Source organism: Chroicocephalus ridibundus, chromosome 6 (assembly GCF_963924245.1).
Source record: "Chroicocephalus ridibundus chromosome 6, bChrRid1.1, whole genome shotgun sequence".
NCBI classification, from domain to species: domain Eukaryota; kingdom Metazoa; phylum Chordata; class Aves; order Charadriiformes; family Laridae; genus Chroicocephalus; species Chroicocephalus ridibundus.
The window spans coordinates 17,860,044-17,882,009 of NC_086289.1; the positions used below are offsets into that span (position 1 = coordinate 17,860,044).

The window sequence follows — 21,966 nt, forward strand, 5'->3', positions numbered from 1 at the left end:
AGTTTAGGAATTAAATATTTGCAAAATAATGATTGGAAAATTAATTTGAGATTAATGATAACTGGAAGCTGAATAGCTGCCGGTTGCTAGCCTTGCAAATGCTTTGTGATGGCGTGAATGTACTGATGTTAGTATCATAATCTCCTTTCCACAGCCATGTCAGTTTCCTGGTAGGAAATTTTGGGACAGTGGATATGCTCCTGGTTTTCAAAAATGTAGGATGTGTTTTGAAAAGGGTGGCATTTAGTACTAGATTGATTGACCCAATTTGATTATGTAGTGTAATTTCAAAGCAAAACTTGCCTATTATGTTCCTTAAAGGCGAAGTTCATAAATTTAAAGAATAACTGGGGAGAATAAGAAACTTTGCTTATTTTCTGCCTTGGCATGGTTCCTAGAGGGAGGCTGAATTCCAGAACATCAAAATTAATTACCATAGAGAAGAGGTTACAATACTAACAGACAAACTTCACAAGCCTTTTAAAAGAAGATCCAGTGCCAATCAGCAAAGTTTCCGAAGTGAGGAAGAAGGTTGTTTTTTTTTTAAATTCTGTCCAGTAACAAAAAAAAAAAAAACTTCAGCTTTTGGAGGTCTTAGTTATCTTCATGTATCTAAGTAGTGTACAATATAACAAGTGTTTGTCTGATCTTTCTTTTAATCTTGTACTTAATATTATGAATTTAGGCAAATGAATGGCCTCTGGAAAGCTTCTGTGAAGAGGTGTGCAATGATCTCTTTAACCCTTCTTGGGAGGTAAGATGTGCAGTATCTAAGGTGTAACTATAAATTAAAAAAAGGCTTCGACAGCAGTGCAAAAATTGCATGTGTAGGACTTGAGAATTTTGCTAGATGTCAAAAATCACATCAATCGTAAATACAGATTAGCCAAGACAAATCTGCTTTTAGAGAACTTAAGTGGTTTTTAAGACTCATTTAAAGGGCAAATGAAAAGAGATATGTAATGTATACTCAAGTGGAGAGTGTGAAAGATATGGAAAGCAGTAATTACATGTGAGAATTCTTGAACTATTGAAATAGAATCAAAATAAAAGCACATGAATCTATGGTCAAAAAGATGAAGCAGTGGATTCATCAAGAGTTTGAAGAATATTGTGTGAGTGTTGCTGACAACAGTGGCATAGTTGTCTAATGTTAAGCTAGTAGAAAAGGGTGGGGGGATCACTCCTTTGGTAACAGAGAGTAGGCTACAAATTATTAGTTGTTCTCTGAATTTATAAAAAGGAAATTTTAACTTTTTTTAGAAGTATAGTAAATACTAACTACAAAACCTACACGTTTGGTTGCCTAGACAACTTATTTTCAAGATTCAAAACCTGATCTACTCACTCGTTTATTCAGTCCTTATACTATTTTCCACAAACTTTGATATCAGTTCTAAGCCAAAATATGAAGTAGCTGACGATGGTCTCTCTTCCTTGAGCAGACAATGAAAATAACTGTTGTCAAGTAACTTCATTTTTTTATCAAAAAAGTTGATCTTTTGAAAGATTAAATGTTAACACCAACTGTAACATGCTTAATCATATCTGTAGCACAGTTTCAGTGACAGCAAATTGGCTCTGCCCATACTGACCTCAAACTTGGAAACACAGAGATAGATCATATGCAGCCAGCACAATTATTTTGGGCCCAGAAAAAGGATAATTATATTTGTGTGGCACATCACTGCATCTGAGCTAATAAGCCTCACCTTATTGAAAGCAGGCTGTTTGCAGTTGAATCCAAAGCAGACATTCTCAGAGCTTTCTTGGTATGTTTGATACAGGGTGCATGCATCTTTAATTAAGGAAGTAGATCAATACAGAATCATTATTACAGTATGTTCTGGATGAAAAACAGGTTAAACTACCTCAAAATACATGTTTATAAAATGGCCCTGTGGCATCTTCTTGCAATGTCTTGAGGCAGTCTGGATGACCAGTTCAGGCGGCTTGCCTAGCTTATAGGCAGCTGAGGTCAGGTGAGATGAATCCTACTACTGGTATTTCCTTTAGAACATGGCAGCAAGACCGACAAATGTATGTTTGCAGAAGCTGAGCAGTTAACTAGCAAAGTCTTCCTCTTTTGGCTTGTAACAACTAGGTCATAAGCAATCTTGGACCAAATAAACAAATAATTGGTGTATTATGAACAATTAGGATTTTAAGACTAGGCTCTCTGGCTGGTTTTTATTAGCTTGCTTATAGCTTTTACCACAGCCACTGAGCTGTACATGTGGGGACGTGTATGCTTGCATTTCATCTAAGATATTCTGATTGAGGGAGGACCTACCAACTACTTAGTTCTAGTTATTACTGTCATGAAATGAAATACAATAATTTTCTGCTTGCAACAAGCATGTATATCAAGTGCCCTTCAAACAAACAAACAAAAAAAAAAGCCCAAACAGTTAAGTTTTGCTCTAACCTATGTAAAGGCCTCTCAATGAAAACCCAGTTCAAAACTTTACTTCTGCAACTTTCTGTTTATCTATTGAGTGGACTTTTCTTGATTAGCCAATAACTAGTCCAGTTAGGTATCAAAAATACCAGGAACAAGTGTGTCTGTAGCACATCTTTCTACTGGTCTTCTGTAACTTCCAAAATTCTTCCTAGTGTTTTCAAGTGTTTCTTTGGTGGGAACATACAAGTGGCTGTAATTTGCTTTCCCATATCACTTGTTCACTTATTTTAATATTTAGCCAAGCAAGGCAGGTTTGTAAGCTATGCTGAATAGTGAATGAATGAATTCTCATAAATTCGTTTCACAGACACCAAAATATTCAGTGGGCATCCAAACTCTGTTTAAGAAATACAGAGTTTGAGAAATATATACTATAGAGTTTTAGAAAAATAAGAATATTGCTTTTCTTTAGCGTATAAACTTACTAAAAACAGTTATCTTCTAGTTGCTCTTTCTCTGAAAACTAGTGGTTTATAACACGGTGATATAATACGATAACAGTATCTTCCATGTTAGAAAATAGAAGCAATTCCTAATTGCTTCTCTCCACAAGCTGACAAATACTTAGGAAATAAAAGGTTTGTTTTGGTCAGATGAAGTATACAATTTAATCTAATAAAATGCTACCCTTTCCAACAAGTCTAAGTACCACTAACTCTGCAGCACTTGAAATGTCTGTATTAAGGACAAAGAAGTACTGTTTCAGTTACCCAGTGTGGTTTTTATCTCTGTTCCTAGATATTTAAAAACTTATTTTATTTCACTTTTCTAGGTTCGACATGGTGCAGGTACCGGACTGAGGGAGATACTTAAAGCTCATGGTAAAAGCGGTGGTAAAATGGGAGACAGCTCTTTAGAAGAAGTAAGTTTCCAGTCATGTAGACTTAACATATTTCTTAAATGAAGTTTAGAAAACTGGCTTCTTAAAATACTTTAGCTTTGCAAGAGGTGGGTGACTTGAGGAATATAAACCATGAGATTTGTCTGCTCAGAATAATCTGGATGAAATCACTTTATGCATCCCTGAAATGTTTACGTTCTTTTTAAAAGGCCTGTGCAAAAAACAATGCTACTGTATAAGCAGCCATTAATATGTAGACTGTGTGTAAAGTTATTAAACACTAGCTTCCATACCAGGAAGTACTGTTTTCAGGTCATGGTAAAGGTATGCTGAAACAAAATTTACAAGTTCCTTATGTAACTTCAGTAAAGTGTCTCAGACCATCTAATTCTATTCGCTTAAATAGTAAGGTGACTCTATTGATCTGCTTCCTTTGTTATTGTGAGAAAAAGTATTTAAATAGTCTATTTAAAAGGAAAACACTTTTTAAAAATATCATGACAGTAATAACTTGATTACTAATAGTGAATCACATCCAGATTCATACTAACTTCTCTGCTGTAAAAGCAACTGTGAGAGCTTGTGGTTTAGAGAGTGTTGAAGAATGAGGAGATATATTTATCAAATGTAAATCAAGCTACTTCAGCATACTTTATATAGGGAAAGCAAAAGCTGCTCTCCTCCTTGCTTCCATGTGGAGTAGTATTTGTTCCATGGAGATTGCAGGGTAGTAATAACACACACTGCAATGATAAGATGCTTTAAACAGTCCTTCACTATTTATGGAAAGAGTGTGTATACTCCAGGCTAGCTTCAAAGGCTGCTGTTCATGCTATAGGCGGGCTATAATTCTCTGACATGTATTGGAATATGAAATCCATAACGTGATGAAAGTGTTGATCATAAAAATCATAGTTTTCAAGGGAAGTGGTGATCTAGCAGGATAACAGTGGATATGAGAAAGATGATGCCAGAATAGTTGCTTTTATGGGGCTTCTGCTCTGAGATTCAGAATTGCAGAGCTATTGGGCCTCTAACAGAGGCCAGATCTTCAAGACAAGCTTGGTCTAAATTGCTGTTTTGAATCTGGAGGAAACTTGGCTGAAAAGCAAGTTCTTTCACTGGGTCTCCCACAGTGGAGAAGTACTGCTTAATAGTTTATGTTTATTTGTAAATATTCTTCAAACACTTATTAATTGATTTGCCTAGGACTTGTTGCTATTAGTCAGTCTAAGTTATCTGAATGACCTTACCTTTATGTGCTGTGTAGGGATAAAATTATCTGCCCACCTTACAAGGTGCTCTCTAGCCTTTTGATGAAGGTATTATGTGTTTTTTAAAAAATACATTATCATGTTTGTAATAATCCAGGTGAGCTGAATTAGCACTGACTATTTTACCTTGACTGTCTGTGCAAGATGACTATATTCAGCCAGTTTAAACGTATGTTGTCATATCTTTTGTATAAATTTTAGCTAAATCAAGCATATCAGAAATCCTTTATGAATAAATACAGTTAAGGTGCTCACTTTTTCTCTTTTTACAGATGATTCAGCAGCATCAGGAGTGGCTAGAAGACCTGGTTATTAGACTCCTTTGTGTGTTTGCATTAGACAGATTTGGAGACTTTGTTTCAGATGAAGTAAGTTGTCTTTGAGTGAAGAGGAAGATCAGCAGGCTTCTGTAGGAGATACTGCAGCACATCAGCTATGCTTTGTACAGTGCTACTGCATGTGCCTGTTCTTATTGCTCACAGATGCTTATTGCAAAGTAGCTGATACATAACTTCTACCTCTTTTGCAATTTTGGTCATCTGATATATTGGTTTCTTTCGAAGTCAAATTTTGTGCAGAAATATCTGTGTTGTCATTTACTTTATCCTAGGTGGTAGCACCAGTACGTGAGACTTGTGCTCAGACTTTGGGAGTAGTCTTGAAACATATGAATGAGACTGGAGTTCATAAAACTGTGGATGTTCTCCTGAAGCTGCTTACACAGGAACAGTGGGAAGTGAGACATGGTGGTCTCCTAGGAATAAAGTACGCTTTGGCAGTACGTCAGGTAATAACCCTCATGACAAATTGCAGAGAGTTTTGGAACAAAAAGCTCTGCTCAAAGTTGAGGATGTGGCTGAACATTAAATAGGTATGATAAAGCAAGCTTGCTTGCACTGCAGCCTTATGTGGGTTATAAATGCATGCTTGCATCTTTATATCCAGGCTGCAGAAGTCTGCGAGTATATAGCAAAGTTGTACTCTTGTAACTTGGTAAGTTACTTGCACAAAACATGATAAATCGAGACTATGCTTGTCTGGTTTTGGTAGTACTTTCATGTGCCAGGATAACAGCTGAGTGCTACAAGAGTTTAGTCTATTGGTGGCATTATTCTGCAAATGCTGAGCTTTGTTTACACCAAAAAAAACCCCGACCTGAGCTGAGTTACAGTTCATTCAAGTTTATAACCTAGGTTTTGTTTCATGAATGGTAACTTACAATATTTAGATTATAGTCTTGGACCTCTGGCTTCTGTTTTATATAACAGGTTTATTCACACACTCAGATGACATCTTAATTGTTTGGGGCATTATATCCTTTTTAAGTTTAAAAATGCTTGTGATCTTTCTGGCAGGACATGATCAACACTTTATTGCCTAAAGTGTTGCCTGCAATAATTGAAGGTCTCCAAGATCTGGATGATGATGTCCGAGCTGTTGCTGCAGCATCTTTAGTACCAGTAGTGGAAAGCCTCGTCCAACTTCAGTCTCAGAAGGTGACTGAATTGTTTTCCATCAATTCTGATTGAAAAGTTAACTTTTGGTCTGAGTGAAGAAAAGAATGCTTATAGTCAGCTCTTTGATTTTTCCTTTTTTTGTACAATAACTTCTTATTTGTGTAGGTGCCTTTTATTCTTAATACCTTGTGGGATGCACTTCTGGAGTTGGATGACTTGACAGCTTCCACAAACAGTATCATGATCCTTCTTTCTTCCCTTCTGACTTACCCTCAGGTCCGCAAATGCAGGTAACTTTAATTAGTATTGCTTCAGTATTTGCAGGTTTTACTCTTGCTTTCCCTTAAAGTGAAGGTTAGTACAGTGCTTCTATTTTTGTTACATTAGTAAAAGGCAACAAAATAATTAGATGGTACTAGACATTGTTTGCATGTGACTTATTTTTTTTCCTTCTCTCTCTCCATTCATCTTGGATATTTTAGTAAAGGATATCGGTTCCACTCATATGGTGGTCCTGCCCACAGACTGCTTGTTTCTCTGCTCCTTGTTGACAAACTCCGAACAAGCAAGCAAACTGTGTACATCAAAACACATGCATTTACCTGTTGAACTTTACTCTTGGAACAGTTCTAAAGAAAGCTATGAAATTGAAAACTCACATCAGTAGTACAACCAGTAATTCTATGTGGCTGGTTGAAGACGATGCCTAGTTTCTCACTGTTTGGGACTGTCAAATTAAAGGAATTGCATGTTAGTATGTTAACATTTTTCATAAACTCGCAGCATCTGCACTTCAGGTAGATGTTTTACACATCTTATCTTTCTCATCCTATGTGATTGTTACTGCTCAAGCTGTTTTTTGCCCAGATCCAAAATTAGGAATGAAGTTTTGTCACTAATGCCATCTTTAATTCAGCGTGTACTACTTGTGTCAGCTGATGTGCAAGTTCATGCACAAAAGATAGAAGTTTGCTTTAAATTATTTCTAAACTCATAAATGCCTAATAATAAATTCAAAACAAAGCCAAAGCACCTCTTTTCTAAATAGTTGAACAAAGCCCAAAGTATAATCTGGGAAACAACATGGTAAAAACATATGCTTGAATCAACTAGTTCTTTATACCAGTAAGAAAAAACAGTATTTTCCTGAAAAAAGATACTGACTCATACTATTTTAAATGTTTAAGCTGATCATTTGCTTAAAATCACCAAGCGTATGCAATAACACTTCTCTCTTTAAAAAAGCTTTCTTTTTGATAAAATATTAACTGAGGATAAGCAAAATTAACTTAGTTCTGTGTGGTGTTTTTTTTTCCCCTGTCACTGTCTCTGTCTTCTCTTCATGTACTAGTATTCAGCAGTCACTCACAGTTTTGGTCCCACGTGTGTGGCCGTTCTTGCATCACACTATATCTTCTGTCCGAAAAGCAGCACTGGAAACATTATTCACACTGCTGTCTACCCAAGACCAGGTAAGAATTAGAGTTATTAGTGTTTTATTATGATGCATATTGGAATCTGTTTGATCATGATATCCTTGTTTCAGAGCTCTTCAACATGGCTGACTCCAATTCTGCAAGACATGTTGAGGCACATATTTCAATTTTGTATCTTAGAAAGCAACCAAGAAATTCTGGATCTTATTCATAAGGTATTTGCATGACTTAAACACTATATATTTAGGTCGTATCCTGCTCTTTCATATCTTCTGCACTCTTGTGCAGATAAAGAATAGTTTGTTCATGTTAATTATTTTGTAGTTAGCCTATTGATGCTTTACTGTAGAGTGAAGAATAGGATGGTTCCTACAGTTTATCAGCACACATACGATCTTACGTAGACTGCATACAAATTCGTCATGATTTCCACTATGTTTCTTTCCCCAGGTATGGCTGGAACTGTTAAACAAGGCGTCTGTACAGTATGTGGTTGCAGCTGCTTGTCCGTGGATGGGAGCCTGGCTCTGCTTAATGATGCAGCCATCTCATTTGCCCATTGACTTAAACATGTTGCTAGAAGTAAAAACCAGATCAAAAGTAAGTGAAATGTGACCTCTCTAACTGCTCGGGGGAAGTAGGAAATTGATTAGCTGTGTATAAAGACATGTTCTAAAGGTGTTAGAGGGGAGTGATGGTGCTTTTCTACAGGTAACCTAACTTACAAACTTACCTACATGCAACCTAACTTCCAACTTAAATGTAACCTAACTTCCAAACCTCAAGTCTGTACAGCAAAATAGCTCTTGTCAGGTTATCCATGAGAATTCAGAGTTCTGTTGTGTAGCATGCTCCCTGTGAATACTTTATAAAGTCTTTATTTACATGGTTCCAAAACCATCTGTTTGCAGGACTGAGTTAAGTCTAAAAGCATTGTGTAATTTCTGAAAACATGCTGAAAGAGGACCATAGAATACTATTAGCAGAGAGATGATTTGTAATGATTAACTACCTTAAGAAATCTGTTATCCAAGAAATGTTCTGGCTTAGTCAAATTTTTGCAGGGTATAATGGTTATTGGAAATGTTATGCAATATGAATTAATCTTTTCTATTACAAACACATTTACTTTCAACCTCTCCCAACTTAATTCCGTAGGAAAAGGCTGGTGCTAAACTGCGTCAAGGTCAAACCCAGAATAAGGAAGTGATTCAGGAATATATTGCTGGGGCAGACAGCATTGCAGAAGATCCAGCAACCAGAGATTATGTTGTCATGCGAGCTCGGATGATGGCAGCAAAGTCAGTTTACTGAAAATCTGAGAAAATATTTAAAAGCCATTTATCTTTTTTGTTACATAGTGTTTTTGCAAAAACTTAATTATGTAGACTTTTTTTGGCATCTTCATTTTGAATCATTAAATGTAGAGTAATTATAACATTGAAGTGACTGTTCTTTCTCCTTTTGTCAGGTTGCTGGGAGCACTTTGTTGTTGCATTTGTGACCCAGGTGTAAATACTGTTACTCAAGAAATAAAGCCAGCTGAATCATTAGCTCAGCTACTGCTCTTCCACTTGAATTCTAAATCTGCCTTGCAGAGGATTAGTGTTGCATTAGTAATCTGTGAGTGGGCAGCCTTGCAAAAGGTAGGATGTTTCTGCAGCAAAAATAAATTTTACATACTATTTTAATCCACAGCTTGTCACCTGCTACTTAGTTTGAAATAAAATTTCAGTTGGTAAGCTAAAATGGTATTTGTACATCTAAATACTAAAAGCTTGATTGGTAGACAATGGAGGAATACATTACTTGGTAGCTAAAAGCCAACTGTCAGAACTATGAATCAGTAAATATGTTCACATTTCTTCTACAAATAAGTCTGTTCTCAAGATGCATGTTATCTAAGGTCAATGCTTCCTTTTAACATGACTGTCTTTCCTGTATTCACTATCACTTTGGTTCTAGTGGCGGACTGAAGGTTTCATTCATAATCTTTAATATTGTGGATTGCAAATGTTAATGGTCCCTCTGGAAACTGGATTTTTGTGTCTAGATTGCAGTGTTTTAGTGGCCAAAACCAAACAAAATAAATTGGGAGTACTCAGAAATAACCAATTGCGTCTCTTCCTGTTACAGGAGTGTAGAACTGTGGCCATTTGTGTGCAACCTCGTTTGCTTGGGGTCCTTTCTGAACATCTTTATTACGATGAAATTGCTGTTCCTTTTACACGAATGCAGAATGAATGTAAACAACTCATCTCACTGTTAGCTGATGCACACATTGACATTGGAAACAGAGTAAACTGCAGTGTATTTACAATAGATCAAGCTAATGAGCTGGTAAGTAGGGGCATACCTGCCCTTCTTTCAAATCTGTTCTTGTCTTGAAATACATCTTCAGCATAATTATTACACAGATAGTAAATTTAAGCAATAATGTGGTGATCTTACACATCCTTTTATATGAAATATGTAATAGGTACTTACCAATTTCCCTGTGGTGTTTACAGACTATGCCAAAAATTGAGTAGAATGCAAGCTAGATACTTAACAGGAGGAAAAAATTTGACAGTGTTCTGATTCCAGGTGTAGATTCCCTCCTGAAATCTACACAGAAGAAACCAAAGCAGGCTGGAACTCCTTCAAAGCCACTGTCAAAAGACTAGTAAATAAACTGCATAAATTCTAGGACCTCCCCTCCCCAAGCATGTGTTTTAACATGTTTTTTTTTCCTGGCTCTTCAATTTGTTTGTCTCTAAATCTGAAAACGTCAGTGTTAGATGTGCTAATAAAAGGTAACTCGTGACGTGAAAAGCTCTGTAAGTAAAAATAGAGCTGATAATGTTGGGACAAGAAATAAAAAGGTTTTTCTTCCAACCCCAAACTGGCTTCTTAATCAGAGAGAAAGATATGGGTATGGACAGATAAGGTGGGATGTAAATTAAGAGCTTGTGGATTTGAAAGCCTGCAAAACAAAATGGGACTGGGGTGGGAGGAGTGCGTAGATCTGGGGGGATTGAAGGAATGGTGATGGATGTGGTGCACCTTGGGGCAGGAGAGGAGGGAGATTAGCATCCTGGATGTATTTGTGTATCCAGCTGGGCTGCTGAGGATAAGAATAAGAGAAGGTTTAAATTTGTACGATTATGGCCATGATGACTGTAGCACGATGGAGCTTGAAATTCTCAGATGGTAGTATTTGTGTAGTAATATGCAGTAGCTTAACTTGGAGATCTCAACATATCTTTAAAGTTATCTATAACTGTGTATATGGGCGGAGGGGATTTTGGCAGCTAGTCTGATTGTGGCTACCACCTAAAATGAATAAATTTCCAAGGTAAAGCTAGACAGAATCGTGTGAGCTCATAGTCCGTGAAGTACAGGAGTTTTCATATACCTCAACTGTTTATTCTTGAGTCTAGTAATAGGGCTGCTTGATCAATGCATGTTTTTTCAAAAGATACCCATTCTGGTTTAGAAGACCCGTTCCATAACTACTTGCTATTTTCTGTGGCTGTCTTCTGCACCCTTTTCAACTCCTCCAGAGTTCTTGAAATACAGACACCAAACCTACTCTGCATTGTAGTATGGATCTTCATGCATCAGATGTAAAAACCCTGCACTCCTCCTTGCTGTTTATATTTTTTGCATCTTTTGGTCATTGCAGTCATCAAGGTTATGTGGAGTAGAACTTGAGGTATCTATAGAGTGAAGCAGTACAAGTCTGATAGTTGAAAGACTTGACCTGAACAGTTAAAATTAAAAGACAAAAACCAACAACACCCACCCCCCGGCCCCAGACCAACCTTGTCAACAGCTGTCATCTTTTCTTTACTTAGGAGCCTAACTATCCCACCAGTAGACTAAGTTCAGCATTCCATGATTCCATGTTGCTTTTGATTGGTTTCCTGTGAAAGATTTAAGCAACAGTAGTCAGTCAATTGTGAGTAAGGGAGGATATGGCAAGTCCTGCGACTGCTGTGTTGTGCTGACTTTTTCCTTAGTCTCTCTCCTCAAAAGAAAATCAGCTTAGAAACAAATATTTCATGTATGGGACCTTGCACATCCTCCCTGCACATCCTTTCTGGCCTCTAGTATTCGTAGCATATTCTCCTTCGCTTATCTGTCATGCACCAGAATATCTGGATATATCTGGCGGATATAGGACAGTCTAAATTTGGAGGAGTACGTAAACTCCTCTTTTAGCTTTGGGAATCTAGACTTGAAATATTTGTAATATGCCTGATTTTCCCCTTGAGCTGCACTTTAAGATGCCAGAAACTACATTTTGGAGCATTTCCTGCTATTTGCTGGGAAAATTGAGATGATAATACCTGGTGAAGTGAATCGTATTCTGTCATGAAAACCATGGTTTTCAGAGAATAATTTTTTTTACAGTAAATGAAACACATTTGTAACTCTCTTCCTTTTTACTAGGTTACTTCTGTTTTCAATGAGGTGACATCATCCTTTACTTTGAATCCTAAAATTCTGCAGCAGTTGGACAGTAAACGACAACAAGTCCAAATGACTGTTACAGAAACAAATCAAGAATGGCAAGTGTTGCATCTGCGAGTCCATACATTTGCTGCATGTGCAGTTGTGAACTTGCATCAACTTCCAGAAAAACTAAATCCTGTTATAAAACCCTTAATGGAAGCTATCAAAAAAGAGGAGAATACACTGGTACAAAACTATGTGGCTTCATGCATAGCTAAGTTACTTCAGCAGTGTACAACAAGGTCTCCTTGTCCCAACTCAAAGATTATAAAAAATCTCTGCAACTCCCTCTGTGTGGATCCACATCTTACTCCACTAGCAGCATGTCCTGCACAGCCTCAGAGTAGCCATGAAAACTCAAAAGGTATGATATCTAAGACTGCCAGGATTCTTAAAATATGTCTGCTTGTCTCTGAACTGTTAAAATGAGTATCTGAGTGAGTCTTGGTTTTGTTGTTTTTAAAATGCCAGCAACTGAGTCTTCATTTCTTAATAATTATTTCATTTAGGTGTCTTAAATTACACACTGTGTGCAACTAGTGATGTGTATAGTTTTCAGAAACTTTATGTATAAAAGACTTTTGTTCCAATTTTCGATTATTTACTGTTGTTCAATTATTATCCACTTATGATCATGTTTCATTTACATGTGTTACGAAGCTTTTCATTGAAATTGAATCAGTATAGAAATTAGAGTAGCTGGTTAAAAAAAGTCTGACTTGTGTTATGTTCCATAGGCTAACAGTAAGATAACAGAAGATGAGGATAGTGTTGGAAAGGAACAACTCGAGGCCAGGCTGGATGGAGCTCTGAGCAACCTGGTCTAGTAGGAGGTGGCAGGGGGGTTGGAACAAGAGGGTCTTCAGGGTCCCTTCCAACCTAAACCATTCTCTGACTCTGTGGATTATCTTTAAATGACTATTGCTAAAAATGTATGGATTGAATGAACAACACAAATTAAGACCTTAATACTCTCAAAGATTCTAACCTGCTTTAAGGTTTGACCGTTATGCATTTTACTTAATGAATGCGTCCTCCTTCCTCTCAGAGTAGAATAACATTCATACCTGATTGAAAATTAGGCTGATTGGCATAAATAGAAACATCAACAAATCCAAAGATACTGGTGGCATCTACTGTTGTATTGTGGTAGAAGTCTTAAACTGTTTATAAAGGACACAGAATGTGTTTGTTTAAACTTTAGAACTTAATGTGTTGTTTTACATAAAAAACAACTGTGCAAACTTTTTTCTATGTGACTGAAGTTTTGGTACCTGTATTTCTTGATAAATAAGAATTTTTGTGGCAATTTGCACGCTTAGATTTTCTTTACAAGTCTGTAATGTGCTCTTAACAGAGTAACTCTACTCTGTACTTAAATTTTTCCATCCTTGAGGACGATGACATGGGGTTTCTTAAAGCACGTTGAGATCTGCAGGTGACTTGTAGGAAGCTATCACTTCCACCTACGTTTTAAACTGCGGCTTCAATCATTGTCAGCTATTCTCTCTTTTCCTTTAGGGCCCAACTCTGATAAAGATGGGATGCATCATACAGTTACAAAGCACAGGGGAATAATTACACTGTACAGACATCAGAAAGCTGCTTTTGCCATCACAAGTCGGCGAGGTCCTACTCCAAAAGCTCCAAAAGCCCCAATTGCAGATCTTCCTACTGGTAGTAGTGGAAGCATTCCTACGGAACTTGATGAGGTAAACTTCAAAAACTCGCATTTGCAACTTGCACATGTATTCGTCCCTTCCATTAGTTTGAATTCACTGGAGTTGATAGCATTATAATAGGGATGTCCAGGATCTTTTCGTGAGAGAACTGGGTTGACATAAAACTTTGTGATGCAGGCAGCATAGGTTAGTTGATGAGTATATGAAGTTTTAAATCTTCAGTGTGTCAATAAGAAAATTAATATTCCTGAAATATCTCACATTTAGTATGGGATATGAGTATCTCAATATAAATCCATGCAAATGAATTTCCACAAACTGTGCTGTGATTGTGTCCCACTACCTGTTTTAATGTTGGTTATCTTGATGCACAATAGAATCTCTGAAGCATTACAAACAGTATTTGAAATATGACTGGCTTTAGGATATACAAGTGACTTCCACACTTGATATGCTAAATATTTTTGTTACTGTTTTATTCATATAAAACTTCAGTGTGTTTTAGTAAGACCCTAGTCAGGACTGTGAGTCCTAATCAGTGTTGTGGATTTTGTTCTTAATTGTTAAAGTGATTTTTATCAATGCTGCTTTCTGAAGAGGGTGGGAGGAAGAGAAGAGGCTTAATAACAAATCAAGTGTTGCTTTTGGGAAGCTTTTCTAGCATGCTACTGTTCTTGGTGTCCCCTATATTGGCAATATCTGAAGTTCTGGAGCTGGAATCAGTTGGAAAACCCCTTGTTGAAGTGGACCTGTGTCAGCAAAAGTCATATCCCGAAACTTCATAGGATTTAAATAACTTGCTGTAACAGATTTTAACTTTTTTACCTGTATAAAAGATAACTTACAAAGAAAAAAATGAACCCGCAAATGTGTCGTAGGTGGCTATAAACACAATCAGAATTGAATGCCTATATAACAATGGGAGCCTCCTTGAAAATAATTGTTACTCTTAAATGTATCTGTCCTCATTACTTTATTAAATTGTTTAATTCTAGGCTCAGAAACCTTATGTTGTACAGAGAAGAGGAGCTGAATTTGCCTTATCTACTATAGCTAAACATTTTGGTGCTGAAATGGCAACGGGATTGCCACATCTCTGGGATGCTATGGTTGGTTCATTAAGGAACAACATTCACACAAATAATTTTGGTAATTACACTTCTGATTTAAGCTGAAGAGGGGGGTGGGGCTGGTAGGCTGAGTGCAGTAGGTCAGTCTTAAACTGAACACCTTTTCTGTTTTTAACAGACCGAAAGTCCTTACTGGAAAAAGGAGATGCTCCTGCCCAGGAGCTAGTAAATTCTTTACAGGTTTTTGAAACAACAGCAGCTTCAATGGATACTCAGCTACATCCTCTGGTAATCATATTCCAAAGCAGCTTTTGTATGAAGCACTTAAGTCTGTTCATTGCCACTGTTTTAAATCTTTGTTTTCTAAGGCTTCTCTTTAGATGTCTTCCTAATTTTGCTCAAATGGTGTTTTTATTGCCCTTACTAGCCTGCCTGTTCTCCAAGTCCTTGTATTCTAGTCTTGATAAACTGAAGACATGGCCTTCTATCTTCAGCAGTTAAGTTGTTAGGTTTCAAAGCTATTTCTTCCCTGCGTTTCAGTTATGACAGTATTTATGCTATTGTGTTATATTGAAATCAGCATTTCAACTCTGTTTTATTCTAATTACAGATATCCTAAACCTGGAGAACAAGCAGGCTCCCTGTGCAGGGAATGCAAAAATTATGGGATATTTCAGTTACCCCCAAGTAGACTGGATTAGATTAATTTTTTAATTATTTCTTTTTACTCACCACTCAATATAAAAAACTTAACATCTTATACGCAGTAGTAGGTTCTGAACTGACTATTTCTACTAAGCAGAGAGATCCTGGAGTTGGAGTTAGGATAGTTCTGTTAAAGTATCAGTTGAATGTAAAATACTGGTTGAAAAAAATAGAAAGTTAAGAAAGAAACAGAACAAGAAAGTCACCATTATGCCTGCATCTGAATGCAATTTTCAGTACTAGCTTATATCCAGTACTATAGTTCAGAATAAATATAGTAGCACTGGAAGAGGCATAGAGAAGGGCAACAGGATGAGAAAAGTATGCAAGGAAGAAGTAGGCCAGAACTCTGTCTGGAGAGGATATGATGGGAAAGGATTGGCATAAGGAGTGGCTGTAGAATTCTGAGCAGATGGAGAAGATTCATGTGGCACATATGGAATTGTTTCTTATCTATTTTAATAAAATACTGAAGCGATTTTGAGTTAATTTAGCATGACATGGAAAGATGTTTATATATATGTATTTTATATATACAGATATACATATAATGTGTAGTTAATGTGTAGATTGGTTTGGGGGGTACCAATACTGTACACAGGTTTCAAAAAGAATACAAAAATCCTAGAAAATCAAGGAAAGCGGAACTTCTCATTCATCAAAGCTAATATTTTGAGAATTTTACACGAGTAAAAACATGACCATCTAGTATCTGACATAAAAAGTTATTTGTGCTGATGGAAGAAAAGGCATGTATGTACACACGTACCCCTTTGGGAAGATGTGAATTTCCTTCTGGGTGTCTGTCTTGTCACACAGAGTTAATAAGACTCCCAACATGGATAATTCATCTGCCTAAACAGAAATGTATGAGTCTAGGATGAATTTGCTAGCTGGAAGAAATTCTTTAATCGATGTATCTGTATTTAAGCAATACTGGGGTTTTTTAATATGAAAAGTTCTGAGTACTTAGTCATGTATTTTTTCCAGTGTGAAACACTTCCTTAATTATTCTTTAATTTGCATTTTGACTAAAACCCTAAACGTTTTATTACTCTCTGAATTTTAACTGTATTGGGGAGCAATATCTGTTCAAAGTTCAATTGTCTTTTTCTTCTGAAACAGTTTTTTTGGTTCAAAACAATTTCTTGGTTTGGAACAATTAGATCTTGTGAAGGAGCTATTTCTAGCATTCTTTGGGAGGCAACAGTGTCTTTAAAATACTGTATACTTCAAAATAATTTAGTAATTTGTTTATAGTTCATATTAACCTTTTTTTTTCACCTACTCTCTTTTTCTATTCAGTTAATACAGCATTTGTCTCATCTTTATATGTGCCTTCAACATCCCAGCACTGCAGTGAGACACATGGCTGCTCGTTGTGTAGGTGTTATGAGCAAAATAGCTACCATGGAAACAATGAATATCTTTCTAGAGAAAGTTCTACCATGGTTGGGAGCAATAGATGACAACACCAAACAAGAAGGTGCAATTGAAGCACTTGCATGTATCCTTGCTTGAGTATTCAAAAATGCAGAAACCTCTTTGCAGTTGCATAATTTTGGGGAACAAAAAACGATGCCTGAAAAAAACAGAGGAGGAATGAAATAAAATGTTAAGCTATTTTTCTCCTGTAGGTAAGAAATAGAAGAAATGTAATTCAGGTTCTCAAACCATGGAATTCACTGGGCTAAATGTAGCTGGGTAGGTCAGATTTTTTTTATTATTATTTCTGTTGCTTTGTTAGTATAAGTCTTTTTCATCTGCATGTAATACATTCATGATTTTTTACCTTTTGAGTGTGAAATCTGCCAGGTATATATTGATGTCAGACAATCCTGAACTGGTAAAAACTGTTTCCTTAATAACTGATCCAGGTGTAATGGAGCAGCTGGATGTTGGTATTGTTCCATACATTGTTCTTCTAGTGGTTCCGGTTCTGGGTAGAATGAGTGATCAGACAGACAGCGTACGTTTCATGGCTACTCAGTGCTTTGCAACACTAATTAGACTAATGCCTCTTGAGGTAAGCTGAAGTTGTAAGTATACTGAGTATGTGAACTGTCCTGTATCCACTTTTTCACCAGCCACAAAGTCCAAGCTTTTGACTTACTGAATGCTGAATAGATGTTGAGACCAGATCAGATAATTGCAGATATGTCTTTTATAATGCAGCTGAGGAAAACTGGACCCTCTGTAACTTTCTAAACGAATGTTATAGTAAAATTTTTCGTTTTAATAAAGTGTATATTCATTAATTTTGCATGTAATTCTGCTTTTGCTAGTTTGGGCTCCAAAGTCCTGGGGGTTAATGTGTTACCTCCCTAGGTATGTGTGGTGTTGTATATGTGGTGAACTGTATTAAAAAAAAGTATTAATAGAAATAGTGCTGAGATAAGTACAGTTAACTTATTCCTAGTTCTGAAAATCAAAAAGCCCTGCCCTACAGCTTTGGGCAAAATATTATGCGTATTATGGTGCAGTAGTATTAATCCATACAGATTTGCTTCAGTTCTTCATGCCAACTACAACTTGCATACCTCAGACACTTCCTGATATTGCACTTCAAAGACTACAAGGCTTCTAAGTAACTTATTTTCACCACCAGATTGTAATAGAAGATAGTTCAGAACTTGTTTGCATGTTTCTAATGAAAAAAAGTAAAAATGTCAGTTTAATGGGTTTAGTATCTTTCATTATCTCAACTTTTAATTTAGCATAGAACCTTAGAATCATAGAATAGTTTAGGCTGGAAGGGACCTTTAAAGGTCATCTAGTCCAACCCCCCTGCGATGACCAGGGACATCTTCAACTAGATCAGGTTGCTCAGAGCCCCGTTCAACCTGACCCTGAATGTTTCCAGGGATGGTGAGATTGAGATTGAAATAACTTTATGATTAAGTTTTCATAGACAAAGTTTCACACATGCTTTGTGTGGACAAAAAACCCTTATGGAGTGGTGGTTTATGGATACAGTTTTACTTTTTTAAATGGGAAGACTTCTTAGGGTATTCTTGCAGGTATTTCATAAAACAAACTTACATTTTTTCAGTAGTTATAGTGGTATCATTAAAACAACAAAAAAACTTTCCACTCTTTGAATTTCATGTCCCTGAAGCATGACTTAGTTCTGTAACTACGCAAAGACCTTATCTAGTGTTTTTTGTTTATTGCTGTTGTTTTATGTGCTACCTAAAATGCATGAATTCAGCTGCTGGATAAGTAAAAGTGATAGAGGTTTGAATAAGCTTGGAGTTTCTAATCCGTATTTCTGTATTGGTTTCTAATTGTAAGGAATTGGATACAATAGCAATACATAAGTTGGGAGAACTTAGCTATGCTCAGTTTCCTGTATCTTTATTCTCAATTTCATTATTCATTCAACCATAAAAATGAAAATATGACTGAGAGAAGGATTGTAAGATAAATGGTTCAACTTTAATCTGTCCTGTTTTATTGATAAGCGATCATGCTGCAAGTTGACCATATACTTAAACCAATTTGTATGGTATTCACTTTTCAGACATGTTCTTTTAAAAGAGAGGATAGGAAGAGCAGTTGAACAAGTAGGCTGTTGTCTGTGTTTATGTACATACTTAAATACCTTACTGGAACACTTTTAACATCTGAAATCGGGGTTAGTTTTCCCCATTTTCCCCCTTCCTTATTAACCACGTGCACAGTGGAATTATTTGATAGTTTTTCTTCTCAGCCAGGAGCCCTCGTAAAGCTATTAGTAACTTGGGTTTTGAAGTAAAGATAACTAAAGATGGAGGTGGCCCAGAAAACCGGGATGACAGATGTGATGATGGAAAATATCAGTGCCTCTTTTGCTACTGTATATTATTAGTAAGCAAGAATGTCTGAGCGTATTTGTCCCCAGATAGCTTCTTTGGGCTTCTGGCCTGGTACAGGAAGTACCTAGGAAGCCAAGGTCTGCAGCCACAAACCTGAAGGTGTTTAGGTTTTTCTTTTTCTCAATAGCTTCCAACTTCTTGAATTCATCCTATGGATTTCAGTATCACTTTAGATTTAGTTCTCCTAATATCTGTAGGAGAAAAAAATCCATCTAACTTTGGATGGTAGAATGTCCTTTGGGTGTCAAAGGTTTCTCTCTAGCCAGCCAGATAAACTCTCCGATTAGAGGAAGAATAGCTCAGTCTGTAAAATCTTACAAGGATGACTAGGATTTCCCCTCTTCTATGCAATTGTATCAAGCTTTTCAGTGTGTCCTTTTCGGGCAGAACTTGTCTTTTGCAGCCTACAGCTCTGGATGAGTTGATCTGCAAGGAGTCAAACAAGTATAGCACTGAGTTTGGATTTATAGAACTGAGAAGACTGCAGATCTTTGCCATCTGTTCAAAATGTCTAAGCTAGTATGAGGTTTTATTTCTTACTCTCTGTGTGAAAATTAAGTACTTGTAGCCCTTACATTACTGCTTTAAAAATATTATCCTAGGCTGGTATACCAGATCCACCAAACATGTCTGAAGAATTAATCCGAATGAAAGCTAAAGAACGTCACTTTCTGGAACAATTATTGGATGGAAAAAAACTGGAAAACTATAAAATTCCAGTACCAATCAAAGCAGAACTCAGAAAATATCAGCAGGTAACAGCTTATATTTTAAAAGAGCACTAAGTTCCAGTCTGGTAGGATTTTATGGAAGGGTAGGAGTTGTTCGGGTGCTTGGGTTTTTTGCTTGCGTTTTTTGGGGGGTTTAGTTTTCATTTTAGCTGTGCAGTGTGTATCCTGGACTCTTGGGTAAAGAAGAATAAATGAAGTAATACATGCCATTTATACTGTTTTAACAACATTTTTCTTCCCCTTTCTGGATTCTGTCATTTTTCTCAAGGAATGGCAGCAAACGGGCTGTGCCTTGCTTAGGCTGACTGTGGGAGCTCACCGCTGCAAAGCCAGGCCTCGTTGTACTGTTTGGCTGCTTGCGTTTCTGCCTTTTTTTTCCCCTCTGCTTTGATTGAATGGGCTGTAGTGGATGTGTTTATGGCGGGAAACAAGCTCATAGTTTGGCAGTGGTGTGTGACAGAACATACAGATGTTTGAACTGAAGCTTAACTAGCCAAAAGCCACTTTTTTTACTTCTGAGGCACTCTTTCTATTTTCTGATTTCAGGATGGAGTGAACTGGCTGGCATTTCTCAATAAATACAAACTTCATGGAATTCTTTGTGATGACATGGGTTTAGGAAAAACTTTGCAATCCATTTGCATTCTTGCAGGTGATCATTGCCTCAGGTAAGCTTAAACAAATAACATTCTATCTTAAAGACTTTAATGATAGGCTTTATCCATGGTAATGACTCTGGATGTAGACCTGGGCAACTGGCTGTAGGTGGCTTTGCTTGAGCAGGGGGGTTGGACCAGGTGACCTCCAGACGGCCCTTCTAACTTCAATGGTTCTGTGAAAAATAATTGTTTTGAACTTCTTTTGATATTCTTGAAGGGCTCAGGAATATGCAAGAACAAAACTGGTGGACAGTGTTCCTCTTCCCTCCTTGGTGGTGTGCCCTCCTACACTCACAGGACACTGGGTGGATGAAGTGGGCAAATTTTGCTCAAAAGAATATCTTAATCCTTTGCACTATACAGGACCTCCTACTGAGAGAGCAAGGTAACGCGCTTTGCATTTATGACAGATAAGAATGAAATACCACACACAGAATTTTGCAATTCACTTTACTACTGAAGCACAGTTTGTAGGCATGGTAAAACTTATAGTAGTACTTTTAAAGGCTGAAATAATAACATATGTAAGGAACACTTGAGTTATGATCTCTCTTTTTTTTCTTAAGATTACAACACCAGGTGAAAAGACACAATCTCATAGTGGCTTCATATGATGTTGTGAGAAATGACATTGATTTCTTCAGGTAAAAATTGATTCATTTTCTGAGGTTTTTATAGCTTAGAATTTTAAATGCTACTTAAGTCTATGTTCTTCTTTTCTAGAAATATTAAATTTAATTACTGCATTCTTGATGAAGGCCATGTAATAAAAAATGGAAAAACAAAGCTGTCAAAAGCAGTAAAACAGCTGACTGCCAATTACAGGATAATTCTTTCTGGGACACCAATCCAGGTAACTGCTTTTCTTTTTTCCTAAGGAGTTGGGTAAGTACTAGAAAACAAGCAAGAGGGGTCTACTTTGCAGTCCCATTTTCTTGTGCTTTTTATCAGAGTTGTCTTGTTCAAAGTACACATTGTAAAAAAGCCTTTCATTGCTAAATGCTTGAAACTACATCTTCTTCCTTTCCCAGTATACCCACGTATAGGGGAATGGGTACAGGATCTTGGTACTAATGGGGCTCAAACGTTTGCAACAAGGCTTTCTCAACCACTTGTTCATTAAGTAGCAGGCAGGGAAGGGAAGAGTGCATTTCCTTATACCTCTAGTTAAATTAGCAAGAAACTTGACTCAGAACTCCAGATTTGGGCTTTGTCCAAAATGACTTGTCTGTGGAGTATCTGTCTTATCCAGGACTAAGACCACCCATCTCTCCTGGGTTTTGTTGTCCA

At 36.8% G+C, this 21,966-nt stretch overlaps 1 protein-coding gene across 3 annotated transcripts in view; it reads left to right on the forward strand.

The window, feature by feature from the left end:
• Positions 1-21,966, forward strand: part of BTAF1 (B-TFIID TATA-box binding protein associated factor 1) — a 47,455-nt gene that overhangs the window by 19,286 nt on the left and 6,203 nt on the right. For all 3 annotated transcript variants that reach the window (XM_063340152.1, XM_063340151.1, XM_063340153.1), the window contains 23 exons: positions 686-754; positions 3,237-3,326; positions 4,852-4,947; positions 5,190-5,366; positions 5,935-6,075; positions 6,202-6,326; positions 7,388-7,508; positions 7,583-7,687; positions 7,923-8,072; positions 8,631-8,773; positions 8,944-9,118; positions 9,609-9,812; positions 11,910-12,336; positions 13,494-13,684; positions 14,650-14,803; positions 14,903-15,012; positions 16,735-16,936; positions 17,307-17,455; positions 19,889-20,041; positions 20,564-20,685; positions 20,894-21,061; positions 21,243-21,320; positions 21,400-21,529. In XM_063340152.1, coding sequence (XP_063196222.1) covers positions 686-754; positions 3,237-3,326; positions 4,852-4,947; positions 5,190-5,366; positions 5,935-6,075; positions 6,202-6,326; positions 7,388-7,508; positions 7,583-7,687; positions 7,923-8,072; positions 8,631-8,773; positions 8,944-9,118; positions 9,609-9,812; positions 11,910-12,336; positions 13,494-13,684; positions 14,650-14,803; positions 14,903-15,012; positions 16,735-16,936; positions 17,307-17,455; positions 19,889-20,041; positions 20,564-20,685; positions 20,894-21,061; positions 21,243-21,320; positions 21,400-21,529 — 3,480 coding nt within the window. The remainder of the gene's footprint in view (positions 1-685; positions 755-3,236; positions 3,327-4,851; positions 4,948-5,189; positions 5,367-5,934; positions 6,076-6,201; positions 6,327-7,387; positions 7,509-7,582; positions 7,688-7,922; positions 8,073-8,630; positions 8,774-8,943; positions 9,119-9,608; positions 9,813-11,909; positions 12,337-13,493; positions 13,685-14,649; positions 14,804-14,902; positions 15,013-16,734; positions 16,937-17,306; positions 17,456-19,888; positions 20,042-20,563; positions 20,686-20,893; positions 21,062-21,242; positions 21,321-21,399; positions 21,530-21,966) is intronic.